The sequence below is a fragment of the Lissotriton helveticus genome, chromosome 7, assembly GCF_964261635.1.
Source record: "Lissotriton helveticus chromosome 7, aLisHel1.1, whole genome shotgun sequence".
Classification (NCBI taxonomy): domain Eukaryota; kingdom Metazoa; phylum Chordata; class Amphibia; order Caudata; family Salamandridae; genus Lissotriton; species Lissotriton helveticus.
The window spans coordinates 535,424,136-535,443,472 of NC_136068.1; the positions used below are offsets into that span (position 1 = coordinate 535,424,136).

The 19,337-nt window shown below is 49.5% G+C and overlaps 1 protein-coding gene across 1 annotated transcript in view; it reads right to left on the bottom strand.

The window, feature by feature from the left end:
* LOC144769151 (transmembrane protease serine 9-like) overlaps positions 1-19,337 on the bottom strand; it is a 1,211,004-nt gene that overhangs the window by 486,808 nt on the left and 704,859 nt on the right. Inside the window, exon 12 of the mRNA XM_078653156.1 lies at positions 15,950-15,973. Within this exon, the coding sequence (XP_078509282.1) occupies positions 15,950-15,973 (24 nt within the window). The remainder of the gene's footprint in view (positions 1-15,949; positions 15,974-19,337) is intronic.

Here is a 19,337-nt window from a genome sequence, read left to right on the forward strand (position 1 = left end):
TACGATTGGTGCATGGAACTGAATTCTTAATTTACTGCCGGTCGAGTTCCTATACGCACCAAGTATGCCTCTTGTGTACCATCTGGGGCTGACCCTGCTGCAAGAAGGGGGATTCCGCACGCTATGTCATAAGCTGCAATTGCATACTTGGGGACAATTGTTCTTAGATGGGAAGTTTAAAACACGTGATCAGCTATTTCAGGAACATCTACCTACACCATTAGAACTTTTTTACTATATTAGGTTAAGGCAGGGACTACGAAGTGTCCTACCACGATTCCCAGATGAACCTGCCGTGGTGCTTCCACTACAAGCCATGCTGGTGTCTGCGGATGGTCGACATCTGGTTTTGCAACTTTATCGAAATATACGCGGCCAATGTGGCAGCAGCGAGAGTAGAGCACTTCAACACTGGAGTGCAGATCTTGGCAAGGACATAACGGCGACACAATGGAAACATTGCTGTGGCCTCACGGCTACTATCTCGCCTAGCTCCAGACTAAAAATTATCCACTATAAGTTCCTACAGAGGATGTATTATACTCCGGAGAAAAAGATGAGGTTCCGATTATCGGACAATTCTAGATGTGAACGCTGCGGATCGGGAGCGGCAGGCTTCCTACATGTGGCGTGGGAATGCCCAGCTGTCTTTGACTACTGGACAAGGGTACATGTGGCACTCCAGGAGATGGTTAAAGCGACAATTACTAAAGATCCACTCACTATGCTAATAGGCTACACTATGCAGACACCTAGATCGGTGAGGAAATTAGTGGATGTAGCATTATTACTGGCGAAACGCAGAGTAGCATGTAGATGGGGAAGAGGAAGAGCCCCGAAATTCAAGGACTGGTTGGAGGATCTGATTTATTGTCAGGATCAGTATACAGTATATGCAGACACACAACCGGTGAACAGTAAGACTAAAGACATATGGGGTCCGCTACGAGAATACTTGCTGGCCACCACAGCTGTATCGAATGATGGGAGCCGGGCTGATGTTAGCAATGACACGATCGGGTAGGAAGGGTAACCATACGCTGCAGAGGTTGGCCGCTATATAGACCTGTGGTATGGTAGGGCGAACCACCTGAAGACTGAATGAGTATGATTGCTGTATGCCTAGACCTGAAAATTAATTGTTGCACTGATGATCACTGGTGACGCACTGGGGCTGTGTTGTAGCTCTCTCCCCTTTTGCATTGTTTTTATCACAATAGGCCTATCCTTCCGAGTGATTGCACTGAGGACTGGTGTGGCTCTGTAACGATACCTACCTTATGCGCCACTGCTGCTGTATAAATACTGGATAATGCTGCAACTACAGAATTGTGCTATATTCAAATACGACAGGGAAGGCACTTGCTCATGTTAGGGTTAAATGTTGGACACGTAAAAACTTCGGGGACCTTTGTAAGTAATTGTGCCATGCAATGCACTGGATACGATATATGCTAAAGTTCCTTTTTTACGCTGCTGGGCCTCCGGGATGTCAGCAATGGAGCTGTGTACAAGAATTATGTTGACGAAGGATTATAATGAATGCAGCCGGCCCGTGAGGTTTTTGGCATTATGCAGTGTTAACTTGTGTTGGCATAATAAATGTCTTTGAAACAAAACAAACAAACAAAAAAAAAGGATGGTGGTGCTGCCATTATGTGCCATCGATGCATGTGTAAAGTGAATGGGCAGGGACAGCGAGTGGATCCCTCCAGAGGCCCTGAGCTGTAACCCATTCCCCAATGCCCGCATTTCTGGGTCATATGCACAGCTGCTCAGTGGTTTGTGAGTAAGGACACAGTGCGAAGTAGGTTTGTTTGGGAGGAAGGTAAACTAGGGTGGAGCAAAAGGAACCCGCCCCAACGCGGGGGACCTATCGTCAAGGGCGAACCGTCCAAACTAGCTCTCAATTGGTGCCAGAGCTTCACCATATTGTAGGGTGACGGCCCATGCCTGGGAGGGAACTCGACATGTGGGCTATTCGGGCAATCTATAGCTGTCTGCTGGACTGCCTGTATGTGCATGGGTAGCTTAAGCCCAGGGCGACGGGAAGGCGAATTTGTTATGAAGGCTACCTGTACAAAAGATATCACCCCCGCCCTAAATCCTCAACATGTTGCCAGGGTCTGGTTATATCAAGTCATCTGCCTTTCGCGGGGTAACTGAGGGCAGAGCCCCAGAGTCCATGCCGGATTGCGTGGTTTCGCTGTCTCCCTCCTCCTCCGATGTAAATATGTGGGGAGCCCATTCAATGTCTGTTGTAGGGGAGGTGGGGCAGAGGCCTGCCACCTCCTTCAGGGCTTGGCATCTCTCCTGGACTATTTACTCCAGATCCAGGGACCCCAAGGTGCGTGGAAGCGATGTGGAGGCACCCAGTTGGTTGTGTTGCCGTGAACGTTGTCTTCTGGGGCCCGTTGCTCACATGTGCTGATACTGAGTGCGTTCCGCCCGATGTCCCACAGTACAGTTCTGGTCCACCCAATCATGTGCCTCCTCCGGGGTCATGAAAAAGTGAGTAGTGCCATCATGTATGACTTAAAGGCGGGCGGGGAAAAGCAGTGAGTATTGTATTTTTCCAGCTCGTAGGCGTCGTTTCACCTCTAGAAAGGAGGACCTTTGGTGCTGGACCGCTCTGGAGTAGTAAGGGAAGAGCATGACGGTTTTGTTCTCAACTCAGATCTGTCCTGTCTGTCGGGCTGCCCGGAGTCGCGCATCACGGTCTCTGAAGTGGAAGAATTTTGCCAGCAGTGGGTGCGGCGGGCTCCTGGCTAGGGACAACGCGCTTGAACACGGTGCACCCTTTCAATAGAGAAGAACGTTGTCCGTTCAGTAGTCCAGGTCTCCATATAGTCCACTGCATCAGAGCCTTCAATTCTCTCCGACAAGCCAAGAACGCGGATATTGCCGCGCCTCGATCGCCCTTCCAGATCATCGATGTGTTCTTCCATGGTGGACTCGCGGCCCATCAGAGTACCTATCGAGTCCTGATGTGTCTGCACCATGGGTTGGATGACAGTGACTGCTCTCGCGTTGTCTGAAACCTTGTCTGATCATTTTCGGTGGTCGTCATGAAGGAGGCTAATGTCCGTTGTGAGGCTGCCCAATTGTTGTTCCATGGAAAGTCTGGATTGCTCTATAGCCACTAGTACCTTGTTTAGCTTGGCCGATAGGGAGATGTCCGCTGGCAGTCCATCAGTTTTGGAGGCCCCACTGGAATGGTTGGTGGAAGCTTCTGATGCAGTCCCTGGGGCCGACGCACTTGCTCTGGGCTTTCCCATGGTGTCTGGTGGGGACCGTCTGGGCGTGAAGGGTGTTATTATCAGGGTCTTAGCCGATAACGGGTCTCCTGACGTTGCGTCCAGCTGCTATGCAGTGTCTCGCACAAATGGCGATAGTTCTGGAGGGAGGCAAGACTTAGAGTTAACCGTTGGTTCCGGATGACCCGGAAGATAGGTGCTGTCCGTTGGGCAGTTAGGGTGCCTTCACCACAGGCCATCAGAAGATTTGGAATCTCGCGTACCCACCCAGTGGGACCTACTGGGATTGGCGTTAGACTATGGACTTCCTCGTCTGGATCAGTTGGTGCGCATGTTGTGCCCCTCAGCCAGACATCACCCCAATTGCACACCGCCTGCTGCTGGTGATGGATGGTAGGGGAGGTTCCTCGGGTTAGTAGTATCTCGTCGCCCAGCCAGGGGCCCAATGGGTGATGCTATCCGTGTCGTAAGCAGGCTTGGTTCAGACTCCTGCCAGCCATGTGCCCACTGCAGCAATCTGCTTAATGAATCCGGCGGCTGCTGGCGCCTCGCAGCCGTAGGTGCTCAATCGACCTCTCACCCGGGTGGGGGGCCCCAATACTAGCTCAGTGCCCTGGGACCTCCGTTGCGTCTCCTCTCCCGAACTGGCCGTGTCTCCAGAGCTCAGCAGCAAGGGGCAAAGCCAGGGTCTCCACATTATCTGTCTTCCGTGGCCCCCTCCTTCCCACAGAGAGATTGGGCGATTCTCTAATATAGAGTCCTGTGTCTGGGAAATCATCCGGGCCCTGGTGGTGGTCTACACAGTCATTAGGGGCCACCATGCACTGGTGCAGACTGTTAGACGGGGGGCACGATGGTCCGCCATCTTAGGGTCGGGCAGGCCACGTCATGGCCGTGAGCTCTGGTAATCAGTGCGAGGCGTGCAAAGCCACTCACCAGGGCACCGTCACCGTCGTGTCAGCTTACCTGGGCCTCAGAAGCAGACCGGGGTCCCTGCAGACATGCCGCGCGGCTCCTCAGGTCAGCAGCAGATGGGCCCCGCACGGCTGGTGCGGTTGGCGGCAGCGCAAGTTCACCGCAGGAACTCCGCGTGGTCATGCCGGCCGGCAGCAGAGGAGCCCCCCGCGGCTGATGCAGGCGACGGCTGCACTCCCAGGCAGTTCTCATCTTCCGACGTCCGCCGGTGCTCACAGGCTACTACCACTTGGTGATGGGCCCCATGCAGGGGGGAGGCCTCCGCCGGGTAGATTAAAGGTATGGTGCTGGCGTCTGTGAGTAGCCGCGTCAGGGCTCCCGCCACACCAGGGATGATGGTAAGTGTCGCTCTCAGTAGTGAGGGTCAAACATCAACTCCTCCGATGCGCCTTTTGTGCCCACGTCTCCATTGTTGTGCCAGGAGCCTGATGTGGTGCAGCTGGGGGTCTGCAGGTCCGCATAAAATCACCCGTGGAGGCGGGAGGTTGCAGATCGGACAGTTGCCACCTTATGCCCGGTGCCCCTTCCCTACTGCAGCATCCAAGTTTCCGCCCCTGCAAGGTCAAGTCCGCCACATGGAGAGTGGCGCTGGGTGCCAGACTTTGTCAAGAGCTACTGGGTGTGGGTCAGTACCAGCTAGACTCCATGAGACTAGGCGAGGTGAAAGCCCAGTCACTGAGCCTCATTGAGACATGTCTGTCTTGGTGGCCATCTTAGCCACACCCCCCCCCACAATAATTGCTATATACCCGGTACATAATAAAAAGCTATTGCAAATTGCTGCACAGGTTTTGACTCTTTGTTCGTCTGGTTCTTTGTGAACCTACATGTCCTATATATATATCCCCACAACCAGTAAGATCCAGCAGATGTACCAGTATATTGCTTTCAAAGAGCTGTCATAATTAGAAGAAGTAACAGGTGACAACGTTGACACAAAAGGCTGTTTTTTTCAACTAATTTTCAATTTTTCCTATATTTAACTGTTAGTTTCTATAAAGAAACCTTGATAGATCTACACAAATGACCCCTTGCTGAATTCAGAATTGTGTCTACTTTCCTAAAACGTTTAGCTTTCCAGGATCCATTATTACGTTCTTACCCATTTCTACCATTAACTGGAAGGAGGTTGATAGCACAAAAAATAGAAAAAATAGGCTATGTCCCAGAAAAATGCCAAAACTGTGTAAAAAATGTTGGGTTTCGGACAAAAGTCTGTCATTCCCCAAAAGCTAAGTAAATGGTGATTTCAAGCCCACAAACCCTTTTTTTATACCATTTGCAGGGTAAAACCCAGACGCTTTCATTTGCAGCCCGTTTTTTCCATTTTCCCCCAAAAAAACAATATATTGCTGTATTTTGGCTAATTTCTAGAACCCCCTCCAGGGAAATGCACAAACCCTGGGTACCTTTAGAATTCCCATGATGTTGGAAGAAAAGGACTCAAATTTGGCGTAGATACCTTATGTGGTCAAAATGTTACAGAGGCCTAAGAGCGCACTACCCCAAATAGGAAAAAAAAGGCTTAGCACAGGGGGGAAAAGGCCTAGCAGCGAAGGGGTTAACTTTATATATAAGATGCCACTCTTTCCTTGTTTACAGGTTTTTTGTTGGTGTTTACTTTTTATACATTTATAAGTGTTGCCTTTGAAATTCTGGTTGATGCTACTTAGCTCTAGTATTTTCATGCTTGCTGATTGTTTTATACATTAATATGAAATATTTTATCCTTTTTTCTTCCTTCGCTTTTATAGTTATGATTACGGTATGGCGTGTTCCTTCCCTGGTTTGGTCCTATCCTCACTAGATGCTTCCGCTGTTCCATATGGTTCCACCTACCCTCGCAATCATGTTCCCTTTTTGTAGGTATGTTATTCTTTTTGTATTTTGTTTTTTGTTTTGCCTCACAATTTCCCCCCTTTTACTATTTTGGTGTCTCTTACATTTCCATTTCCTTGTACTTTCCTAAATTTATGTCTTCTTTTGTCAATACAAATTTGAACTCTTTTATCTTTTTATTTCCTCACTACTCATTTATTGCACCTATCTTTCTTTCCATTAACATACTTTATTTTCATTTTTGGCTCCAGTCGTCTGACTTCTTTTTTTTTTTCTTGTTCTGAGATTGAATTAATCATTTACCTCCTTCTCTCCTCCTTTGACATTTTTAGCTATTGGTTTAATGAATTGGACTTATGCTCTATATTCCTAGAACAATATTGTTTTGATAAATCATGTCATTAAAATTGATTTCATGGAATGTTAGGGGTTTAAACTCTCCCATAATAAGACAGAGAGTTTTATCTCATTTGACAAAATTAGACGCTGACATAGTATTTCTACAAGAAACACACTTCACAGATACCGAGTCATTAAAACTAAAAAAAGGTTGGGTAGGGGAAATCTTCTTTTCTCAGGGTAATGGTAAAAGTAATGGAGTAATGATACTTTGCCGTAAATCACTTCCAGCTACATTGCTGTTGCAGGAATCAGACACAGAGGGTAGATGGTTAAATGTTAAATTGTCACTAAAGGGTGTTCAGGTTTCCCTCCTAAATGTCTATGCCCCTACATCAGGCGGTACTTCAATATGGACATCACTGGCCAAGAAATTTACCCTCTGTATTAAAGATAATTTCATATTAGCCGGTGATTGTAATCAGATTTTTGACCCATTTATTGAGAGGAATTCTACATTTTCTTTTGTTCCCAATAAACCTCATAAATCTTTTGTTCACACTATTACTCAACGTAAACTCCTTGATGCTTGGTGCTTGCCCAGCACTTTGTGACTCTGGGCATTAGCTCGTTTAATATTCCTGACCGCCCCCCAGCAGGACACCTCTCCAGAGGTAGCTGTGCACTTTACAAATGCTGGTATTTCATTTAATTTCTGAGGAGACAGGTCTCTGGATCGTGACGTGATGTTCTGACAGAAGAGTGAACAATTAGAGCATGGGATAAACTGAGTAAGAAGGTGGGACTGGCCTATGTTAATTAACCTTATTTGTCACCAGACTATCATCCCCTGCTCCCAATCACTCAGGAATCCGGCACCCGGATGTGTTTCATGCCTGGGAGATATTAACCTGGGCATCCTTTCAGGAGCAGCTTTTTCTCACTTTGAAGGATTATAGGGGAAGGTTCCCTTGTACCCCTAAGATGTATATATTTTTTACCAGTAACAAAGTTGCTGCAAACTGTCCCTTCCACAGTTCATGGTGGAACCATCTGTCCTTGAGCCCCTTCAGCAACTGCTGGATGTGACTTCTACTAAGTTTTTCATAACAGTATTGTATAGTACCTCGCAGGAGGGATGGGAGTCGCCTCCTAGGATGACATGTAGAAGCTAGGAGAGAGACCTGGGACAGGAGATCAGTGACGAAACATGAATGCGTGTCTGTAGTTAGACGGGCAAGGTCTCCACCAGTAGCCAACTCGGCATAATACATTATAGAATATTACAGAGCGCCTACTTCACACCGGTCTGCCTTCAAAGACTTGGTCTCATAGGTGATATGACACAAATTGCTCCAGATGTAGTTGTCTGGATGCAGGTGTTTTTCCCTGGCTTGGTCTTGAGCTGCTAATATTTATGGGCACTAGACTGAGTCGCTGTCTGCCCTGTCTGATATGGTGGACTGCACGGTGCTCACTGACCACGTTATCGCAGTGCTGGGCTATGTGAGGGACCTAGATACCCCTCACAAATGTTTTCTATCCTTGACCCTCTTATTAGCAAAGTGGCAAATAGTGTGCAGATGGGGAAGAGATAAAAGCTCAACATTTTAAGCTCTGGTTGCGCGACATGCCTTACAGCAATGAACAACTAGAACTTTAATCCGACCGGCTCTCATGCCTCTCGACCCTAGCATATTTAGAGATCCCTCAGATCATATTTACTTACTCTTGAAGGGGGAGCAGATGATGATTCTCAGGATGTTGGTGAGGGGTGCAGATTCTTGTAGTAATCCAAATGATCACAGATTCATTAGTAATACTGAGCAAGTTACATTTATTAAAAGAGCACAGAGATGAAACAGCTCGTATGCTGCAGGCAGTTCACATCTGATCCCTTCATATCTCATAAATGGAATCCATAGATGTCATAGAATGCATCAGCAAAGAACTTTAAAGAATGCCATAAACTTAAAGACACAGATCGCAATATACTGAGAGTGGCAAAACATATTTACAATGATATATTCTTAAATGTTATTCAAGAATATAACAATTCTCCTGGTTGTGGTGGCTTCCTTGGGATTGGGGCCACAACTCCGAACATGAGACCTAAATGTTTCTGCTATGTTTATACATGCCCTATTCTGCCTGTATCACATGCCTGGACTGTATATGGCGAGTGATGGCTTCTGCACAGGTATAGCAATTCGCTTTTGCTGATTCCAATGTGCTGTTCTCTCACTCTGTAATGGAGGAGTGCTTGACATACAAGTCGTGCTCTCTATAATGGTTTATGCTGATTGTGACACAGTTCTGTATTCTGGTCCACACGAGTGTAGTATTAGTACACTGGTGAAATGCACTTGTGAAAAAGTGAAAATAAAACAATACGAATAAAAAAGGAATTTTAATTTGAAGTCTGTTTTTATTTCACCCCCGGAGTATGCAAAAAAGGGTGACATATACACGGCGATAAGCCTACAACCCCACAGGGGCCGGCCGCGTCAGGGGAAATGCAGTAAAAATAACTTGCAAAGCGTGTTTGCTTCTCAACATTATACACAGCGTTCCGCCTACAACCCAATAGGGTCGGCCGCGTCAGAAGATAGAAATGGCATTCTGTCGTGCCCAATAGTCATTGCCAATAAAACCTAGCCCCTAGGGCCAAGTATAGACCAGGAACCAAAACTAAGAAAACTACCGGACCAGAGTGGCCCAACTTACAACCAGGTGCCTAGGAAAAGGCAATAGGACAGCAAAGATAGCAGAAGAGAAGAAGAGGAAAGAATCAGGAAAGAGGAGAGAAAGGACCTAGAGAACAGCGAAGGGATCAGCGGGAAAGGAGTCTTCACAGACCCCGTCAGCAGCAGAAGCATCCGCCACGTGCCACAGTAGGGACTCCAGGGCTATCACACCACAGGCCTGTGTGAGGTAGGAAAAAGTACAGCATCGTCCACTAGATGCAGCACCCTCAGTCTAGGGGGCATGCTTCGCGCATGTTCGGTTTTGCACAAATAGGTCACCAGAGGTTGCCATACCGCCTTGAAGCGTGTATTGTGAGACTGCAGTCTAGCGGAGCGTAACTCCATAGTAATGACATGCCAGAGTTTCCCAATCCACGCAGCAATAGGGGGCGCCTCCGTCTTCTTCCAGTACAGGGCAATGAGTTGTCTGGCAGAGCCCAGCATTTGTAGCGCTATAGTCCAATCACTCCGGATCAGAGCCAACAGATTCGCAGGTTTGATTCCAAGCAACAATGTACTAGCGGCATCAGGCAGAGGAAACCCCAGGACCCCCTTAATGTGACTCAGGACCTCCTTCCAGAAGACGGTGATCAAGGGGCAAGTCCACCAGATGTGTAGGAAATCCCCAGGCGCAGCTCGACACCTCCAGCAGTCGGGAGAAGAGGTTGCGAACATTTTATGTAAGCGCTGGGGCGTGTAATACCACTGGGTCATCCTTTTATATGCGTTTTCCTGTTGCGGTATACTACGGTATACTTTAGGGATATCCTGCCACAGACGAAGCCACTGCGTGGTGTAATATCGGTCCCTAATGCCGTGTGCCACCGCTGTTGATAGGTCTGTGAAGGCGGCACCTGAGGATGTTGCAGTATCTGGTATATCTTGGAGATGAAGCCCTTCGTTTCGGCACAAGAACGGGCTAGGCGCTCGAACGGGGTAAAGTCTCGGGTGGCCCCCGGGTACGTTGCATCCGCCAGGACCCAGTGTCGCAGCTGGAGGTATTGCATCTCGGCCTAAGGCGGGAGTCGAAATTCCTCCCTGCAGTGGGCAAAAGACTTAAGGGTGCCTCCATCAAAGAGGTCTGTAAGGACCCTACAATCACCCTGAGACCATCTACGAAAAGCTCTAGTACGGAAAGCCGGCGGAAACCACGGGTTGCCCTCAATAGGGGTGTGCGGGGAAGGAAAGGTTGTGAGACCTCTACGTACCACTATTCTGTCCCATATTTCCAATACTGTCTTCGTGGGCACCGCCAAATAGGCGCTCGGGGAACGCCCTGCTTTATGGTTCCACACCAGGTCCCAGATGGTATGGCCAGTTACAACCCTATCCATGTGAAGCCACCCCTTTTCACTTTCTCTGGTGCCCCACTCAACCACGAAGCGCAAATGGGCAGCCCAATAATAGTCCACCAAATTAGGACACGCCAGCCCTTCGCGGTCTCGTGGTGCCATAAGGAGCGCTTGGTGGAAGCGTGGCCTCTTTCCCCCCCAGATGAAGTTGGTTAATTCCTTCTGCAAATTCCGAATATTATGTAAGGGGATGGGTTTAGGTAGACACCAGAACAAATAAAGGATTTTGGTAGGATGGACATCTTTATTGCATTGAGTCTACCCAACCATGATGGTATTAGCGACTTCCATCTCCGTAGGTCTTCAAGGACCGATCTGCGGCAGTCCCTCTAATTAACTGGCGACCAACCATCTAATGAAGGGGTCAGGTGTAGGCCGAGATACCGAATGTGGCGTTCTGTCCATCGATACGGGCACATCTGCTCCAGTGGGAGGATTTCGGGTTTAGGGACGGTAAGGTTGAGGGCCCAGGATTTGCTGTGGTTAATTTTCAGACCAGAGACACGTTCAAAGAGGCAGAGCATAGAATGGATTGCTGGTAAGGACTCCCGGGGATTACTGAGGGTGAGGATGAGATCGTCCGCATAGAGCGCCACTTTATGGTCCTGTCCACCCAACGGAATGCCGTTGATGTCCGGAGCTCGACGGATCATATCCGCCAGAGGCTCAATCGCTAAGGCGAACAGCAAAGGCGAGATAGGGCAGCCCTGCCTGGTCCCTCTCCCTTTGCTAAACGGTTCCGTTAGCTGTCCATTCACACGAACCCTGACCTTTGGGGCAACGTAAGGCGCCATGATTCTAGTGACCATCTTTGGGCCAAGTCCCATCTTGCAGTGGACCGCCCGGAGGAATGACCAGTCCACCCGGTCAAACGCTTTTTCAGCATCCAACGAGAGGAGGCAGGCCGGGATCTGCCAGTGGTGCACCTTCCCCACCAGGTGAGCCACCCTGCGCACGTTATCAGCCCCTTGACGGCCACGTATAAATCCCACCTGATCCGGGTCAATCAGGTCAGGCATATGGGGGTCCAACCGCTTCGCCAGCACTTTGGAGTATATTTTAAAATCTGTATTTAGTAGAGCTATCGAGCGGTATGACGAACATAGTGTGGGGTCTTTCCCAGGCTTTAGGACAAAGGCTATTTCCGCCATTCCCATATCCGGAGAGGGACCATGTTCGTCAGTGAAAGAATTGAAGAGCCGGAGAAGGTACGGTCCCAGCTGAGGCTGAAACAGGTGATAGAAGGAGAGCGGCGTTTTCCCCAGGTGGAGCTCACTAAGAGCCAAGGCCACCTCTTCCTGTGTTATCGACTCCTCCAGGAGCTCCGCCGAGTGGGGGCGCAATGTCGTCCTGCCGTACTGCTCCAAGACTTCTTCCACCAAGTCAGGAGGCGGCGTCTCCGCAGTGTATAGCGAAGCATAGTAATCCCGGAACGCCTGACATTTATCCTTAGCTGCTGCCGCTCTGGACCCATTAGGTAGCTGTACATTCGCTATATGGGACTTAGCAGCCCTGACCCGCAGCCTCCTCGCTAAGAGTCTCCCAACCTTATCTCCCCCCTCAAAATGTGTCTGTTTTAAAGCCAAGAGGGAGCCTTCCGCCCTATTAGTACGCAACAACCGCAATTGGCCTCGAAGATTCGCCAGGCGGCGTCTCGTTTGTAGGGTAGAGCCTCCCCGGTCTTGCGCCTCCGCCTCCTTTAAGTCCTTTACCAGCCATCCTCCACTGCTCTCGCCTCCCGCGTCCTCGCGATCACAAGAGACGTAATATGACCCCGGATCGTGGCCTTAAAGGCATCCCAGACCACCGGGAAAGGCATCTCGGGTAAGTCGTTGTTCTCAAAATAGGAGGTAATGGCCTCACGGATGTCATCAACATTTGCTGTATCCCGAAGGATGCTTGGCGGCTAATACCATTTCCGCTCCCGAGGGGGGCACTCACCCGGGTCCCGAAAGAGCAGTTCCACATGAGCATGGTCTGAGATTGAAATGTCAGACATCTCCACTCCCACTACATCCCGGACAAGGTCGTGGGACATAAACATATAATCGATGTGAGAGTAGGGGCAGTGAGCACTCGAGTAAAAGGAGTACTCACGTTTATCCGGGGAGAAATACCGCCACGCATCAAACAACCCTAGGTCACCGATCTGCTTGCGAAGCGCCAGAGACATCGCTCCAGACCCACTGAAGGAGACCTCGCTCCGATCCATCTTTGGGCACCACACCATGTTCAAATCCCCCCCCCAGAATTAGCGAGGGGCCGCCCTGAGGTATCTGATCCCGCAAGAGGTCCCGGAGGAAGCGATCCTGCGCCTGATCGGGGGCATACACGTTGCATAATGTAAAGCGGCAACGTCCCACCTCGACATTCACCCTGAGAAAGCGGCCATCGCCACCCCGGAAGGGCCTTCCTTCCCCCTGCCTGATGCCAGCCCTGCACATAATCGCCACTCCTGCTGTTTTCGTGTCCGCCGCTGCCCAGGACTGAAGAGGGTATCTAGGGTGAGCCATGCGCCCAGTGTCAGCCTGTAGAAGGTGGGTCTCCTGAAAGAAAATGATATCTGGATTGTGCCGCAGGAGATAGTGCCAGACCTGTTTGCGCTTGTTGGGCGAATTAAGACCCTTCACGTTGAGGGTCATGATCTTCAGATGACTAGCCACACTCATAGCCACGCCAAGGTGTCGCAAAGCCTATCACGATCCGCTCAACAATCATATCACTCTCAGCCCGTCCACTCCCAATCCAGAGCCGTACATCCCTACCCCCCACCCACAGTCTACCTCCCCTCCCCAGGCCCCCACAAGAAGAAAGGAAAAGAGAAAGAAAGGGTAGTAGGAAACCAAGAAGGATAGAAAGAGAGAGGAAAGAAACTAAGAGCCACAAGGCCCGTCCATCAAGAGAAAACACTCGCGGCCAACCGGGCCGCAGAACACTGACCCCATAACAGGGCATCCGTCACCTCCCTCCGAAGCTCCTTCACACAGCTGTGAACCTCGGACCGCAGGGAACTATGAAGGACATGAATGCTTGAGTGACCGGCGGAGAGCTCTCGGCACCCCTGGATGGACCTTCATCCGCCGCAGGCGCCCCCGCTTTGCCCCACATGGCCACAACCGTATTGTCCTTGGGGGTTGCAGTCGAGTCGGCCTTGCCGCCTTTGTTGGAGCGTGTCATCTCTGAAGAATTGTCAAAGCCGGTAATGCAGGTTGTTCCCCCGCCGACTAGGGGAGGAGGTCGGCTCCGAGAAGATCTGAGCAGGGAGATAATAAGGCCCCCCCCCCCTATACCAAAGACTCCGGCCTCGCACCAGGACAGGGCCCTCTTCACACAAAACAAAGGCCCAGGCCTCCAGGAGGGACTCCCACACCAGTTAATCGTGTCCCAGAGTGTATGCAGTCAGCCGCTCCACTGACCACTGCTGTGCCCCACCTGACCGCCCCACACAGCCCCGGTCAGAAAGAGAACTATTGGAAGGCAGTTCAAGGTCCAGTCCGCTCAGGCCCAAGGCTCCGCAACTGATGGCTCCCACGAGGGGCGAGAGCACAGTCCAAACACCCCCGGGGCCGGGTTACTCCACAATGAGGGGCCCAATGTAACGCGGGGGACAGATCGCTTCCCCAGCTCTCCAGGGGGCCCCACACAGATCAGCAGGCCTCCCAAGTCCGATCTCCCAGGGTTCAGAAGATGATGGACCGCTCCGACCGCTTCAACCACACCCCCCGGGAAGGTATCGCTCACATGTGGACTTCCAGGGCTCTCCCCTCGTCAGATCGCTTCCCTAAGGGCTCCGCTCCACCTCCTCAACCGGCAGATCAGTGCAGGGGAGGGAAGGAGGGGGTCCGGACCGGCCCCAACACACCGTGCTGCTGTGATTGGCGCCGTCCAGAGCCCCAGACCCCACTGGCCGCCGGCAACCTTCGCCGCCTTACACGGAGCCAGAACCACAAATCCGCCCCGCAGCGCTCTGAGGGCCTGCTTGCTCCACAGCGCACGTAGGCCGCTCCTGCAGCACAGAAAATGGCGGGTCCCGATGTCCAGAGAAGCACCCGCTGCTCCAACGCTGCTCATGCGGCACAGAGGAGCCGCCCGCTGGGCCCCCTCGTTCTGCACCTCAGGGCTGTAGGTGCAGGTATGTCCACAGCGCTCAGGACCCGGCCCCCGGGCCGAAATCGCCTGCCGCCGGACCCAGCAAAATGGCGGATCCTCCTCGCCCGATCCGCGGCGGGGACTCCGCACCTCCGCTCACCCGCTGGTCATTTGGGCAAAAAGAGGGCCAGCCGCAGTAAATCCGCCAAGTGTGAGTTCAGGGGCTCTCCGGGAGCGCACCAGCAGCGCGGGCAACCTGGGCGATATCAGCGGCGGCTCGGGGCTCCAAGATGGCGGGCACCCCTCCGGGTCCCTGGTCAGCGCCCTGGAGAAGCGCTCGTCCTCCGCTCTCCGATTAAAACTCCCGACTGGACTCCGCTCCGATCCTAGCAGCCCCCGCCGAAAAGCTCCTGGGGAGGAATTCAAGCCCTCCGACTCCGCCTTAATAGCTCGTTATAGCGGGGAGCGGCGGGAGCTCCAACAGGACGCGTCCGCTCACATCGCCATGCAAGCCACACCCCCTAAAAAAGGAATTTTAAACTACGAAGTATGCAACAAGGTTTTCTCACAATAAGGATCATTATGTTCAAAGTCCTGCCACCACCTACATTTTCTCAGCTATCATCACCTTCAACTTCTCAGTTATCATCAGATCTCAACATTTATGTGGGTATTCTCACCAGCAGATGCTAACTATTTGCCGCTGTCTCACTGTTCCTCCTCATCAAGACTTTAATCTTCCCTTGCCTTTCATTTATCTAACCAAAGCACTCGGGACAGCATTGAGAGTGCCTTGTTAATTACGACGGATGAAATAATGGGAAATATCAGGCCCATCTGACTTGTACTTTTAGTGGGGGCACCACTGGTGGTGTGCGGCATTCGACGCAAAGTTTTTCTTCGGCAAAATTGTGGGATATTGTCGGTAGATAAGCACGAAATGACACAGTCAAGTCTAATTCCTGCATATTATTCCACAAACATGTGTACTTCCTGGTATTTCCCTCCTCCACCCGAGAACTACAGGACCCCAGTAATTGTAATCAGGGTGTAATGTGGGCCCCTGCAGTGTAAGGTGGTGCCCCCATCCTTCATGGGGCCCTAACCGTTCAAGAGGGGCCCCATTCAGCTCAAGGACAATTATTATCTGGGAGCTATGTGATACTATTATTCCACAGGGGGGCCCTTCATGTTGCATTACACCAATGTTAGTAGTTCCAGGAGGAGGAGAGGGAATCCACGAATTTCAATAGACCAAGTACAATGAAGGCCTAGATGCTGCCACTTGGTGGAATGGAGAGCATTACAAAAATGGAAACGCTACATAAAATAAAATAAATAAATAGTTTACCTGGGGGCCTTGTAACTGGCTCACCTGTAAGAGAGAGAAAAGAGGATGGAATTGTATTATATGTTACAGCTGCATCAAGAAATGGCTTTACATTTTCAGTAACAAACTTTTGTGTACGTGCCTTTAGAAAGGATGAATTAGGAAGACGGCATCTAGGGTAAGGGGCTATGTTTACTGCCACCTCAAACACCGAGACCTTCACAGGGGAACCACATAATGTGTGCAGCCTCCTTAGGGGGACTTTATCATAAACAGGGGAATCTGATCCATAGTACTCACAGCTTTGACATCACTGTAGACTCTTTCTTTACTGCTGTAACATCATAGTGTAGGGAAGCCGTACATTGGCCATGTCTCCCACGTTCCAATCCTTTCCTGGGAGGGTGGAAGAGCTGATGCTAATCCGCAGTCTCCGTCAGGTCTCCACAGACCCAAGGAAATGTACAATGGTCTTATTTAAAAGCGATCACAGACATGGTGGTCTGCTGACCCCAGCAGGCCACCATACCTATGATGGATATCATTCCTAATGGGTCGCAATCTGCAAGCTCTCATTCATATTAATGAGGTAGATCAATTTGTGACCCACTAGGAATCGCTTACAGATCAAAAAAGTTACATACATTGGAAATAGAAATTTGTTGAGTGCGATTTGGAGAAAATTGCAATAAGAAAATTGCTATTCCTAATGTTATGTTAGTACATCTGGCCCTTAATGTGTTTGAAGGGCTCTACACTGCATTTTGGGGTTTCCTGCACATAAAATTATATGCTAGTTAAACTTGTGAGTTGCGATGATACAGGCAATGGTTTCTTTCATCCTGAAAACACTGCACTTTCTTCATTAGCATCTATGTGTGCAGCGAGTCTTTAGATAAGCTACAGAAAGTGCCTGTTGTTAGTTATGGGCAGGGCCACTGGAATTGTGTGGTGGGGAGGACCACATTATGCTTCAGGGTTGATTAGATTATGAGGCAAGAAAAAGCAAATTATGCAGTGTTAATTTGGCACATTTTGTGATAGTATTACTTCATTATTTTCTCATCTCTACACACAGAAACACTGTATAAGCAAATATTTCATCGTATTAATGCAAGTTTAACATCCACATACAGCAATAAGGATCTGAAAAATAACCAGTTAACCTTTGCAAAGGGTCTCCATGGTGCAGGAACGCGTGGCTCTATGTTTTTAGTAGCTGTTGGTCTGTTTGAGCTAGAAACATGTTTTTGTTAAAATCTGCAGATTATGCAGCAAATGATGGATTATGTGGCAAACCCATAACGATGCGAAAAACGCTTTGACTGCAGATTTGCATATTTTCAGTGGCCCTGTCATATCTAGTCATACCAAAGTCTTAAAGTAGAAGTACAACTCTATGTCGTTAATGGGTTGGCGGCCACTAGTTGACATAAACATTGGGGCAGAATTACTTAGAATTCAGTCAACATAGAGCAGCAAGGCAAGTTGCTGCACTGTGTTGTGTGCAGTAGTGGCTGGTGAACTTTGAAAGTGGTTTGACACACACAAAAAGTACCTTGTGGACAAGCCTGATCAATTACCTGGTTGGGGAATTGCTCATTTTGTCTGGTTCCATTAATGATCAGCTTATCCAGTTCAGGCTTTTATTGTTTGCGTTCTTGTAGTACTGTTGGTCCATTATAAAATCCCCACTACAAATCCCAGAATGCACAGAGAAACATGGATTCAATGAACTACTCATATGAAGCTGGAAAACATGAGAGTTATGCCTGTGGTGGGAGTGCTCTAGTCTCTGTTTAGGCTCTTAGGGATAGATGCACATGGGAAAGTGTTTGTGATTACCAAATATCGAATTTTTTCCCTCATTTTGATAACAATTGTGCAAGGGCCCTCCCACCCGTGGGATTACTCATGTTACCAGCAGGTAGCGAATCTACACCTGACTGGCCCACCACATCTACAACCTTTACAGGCTCTCGCAGATTTAAAACACCAATCCTCTCCTACCAGCTTTTACTTAGACAGCACTATTACCCCCACTCATCATGAATGAAAATCCAGGACTGAGCTTCAATGATGAGATAGTTGTTACTAACCATAGAGACACTCCGCCAATCTTAGATACAGCGGGCTCATCTTCCTCCAACCTGCAGACAGAGGAATGGACCACTCTAGCATCAAGGAAAAAAGAGTGGCTCAAAATGACACTCCACGGGGCTATGATGGCGGAATACTTGAGGGCAAGCATAGCACCCAAGGGCCCGATAGTCAAGAACGTCCCAAGAATCTTCTTGGAGGATGCAACTTTCAAGGAAGAATGGTCCCTGGTCGATTGGAAATGCACCAGAGACTTACTTGTACTAATTATCAAAACAGCTAAGAGGTTAGCAGATGCCCTCTTGATCAAGATTCAGATAGCGGAAGGGGCACTAAAGACAACCATTCAAGTTTCCCTTTTCAAGACTAAATTATCAGAACTCAACAATTAAATTGCGGAGCAAAAAGAATACTTGATGAAACAAAATATCACCAAACTGCAGAAGGACGTGCAGAGATTTGATAAAGAGAAAGTGTATCCCTATCTCAAACCTGATTATGTCTCGAACAAAAATAGCTACTCTTCGGATGAAAGCGGTGACACCTCAAGAAGAGGCTCCACCAGCAGCATCTCCAGTAATGGGAGCGTCGACACTGGAAAACAACCAGGAAGGAACCAACAACGATACCAGAATTATAATATGCAACAATTCCATGGTCCCCAACAATTTCATGGCCCCCAAATGCCTTTTTGGCCTTTCCAGATGTACCCTCCTAATCAACCACAATGTTTCCTGAGCGATAACCCACCTTTTTTAGGCAGAAGTTGGGGCAGAGGAAGAGGGCGCAGAAGAGGAGATCAGAAGCAAGTCCAGTGGCAGGAGGACGAACAGAGCGGGATGGACACACGGAGCAAAACAAGGGGCAGGAGAGCCTAATAGTCAATGTCTCCCACAGACACCTGACACCGATGGAAGAAAACATTTTGGAAAAGGGCTTGGGCTTTGTCCCCACCCCTAGAACTGATAGGTTTAACAAGCAATGTGAGATTTCCAATTTCTTCGGAAAAATTCGCCTCAAGGCCTACTTTCAGGATGATATAGAACCAATTAGGGAGGACACGGGTCTACACAACCCTTCTACCTTCACGGCAGGCGGGCAACTAGAGCCAAATTTCTCGGGGGGGGGCTGAAAAATATTTCGGGAGGGGCTGATTCTTCCACCACAGACAGTGTGGCTGCACAAAGCCTCATTTACAAGTAAATCAGCTTCATTTACAAGTAAATGGTCTTTTAAAGACCTGTTAAGTGCTCGGGTGCGGCTGCAATTTGATGCTTGCCAGCCCACGAAGCTGTCTTATCCCGGGCTG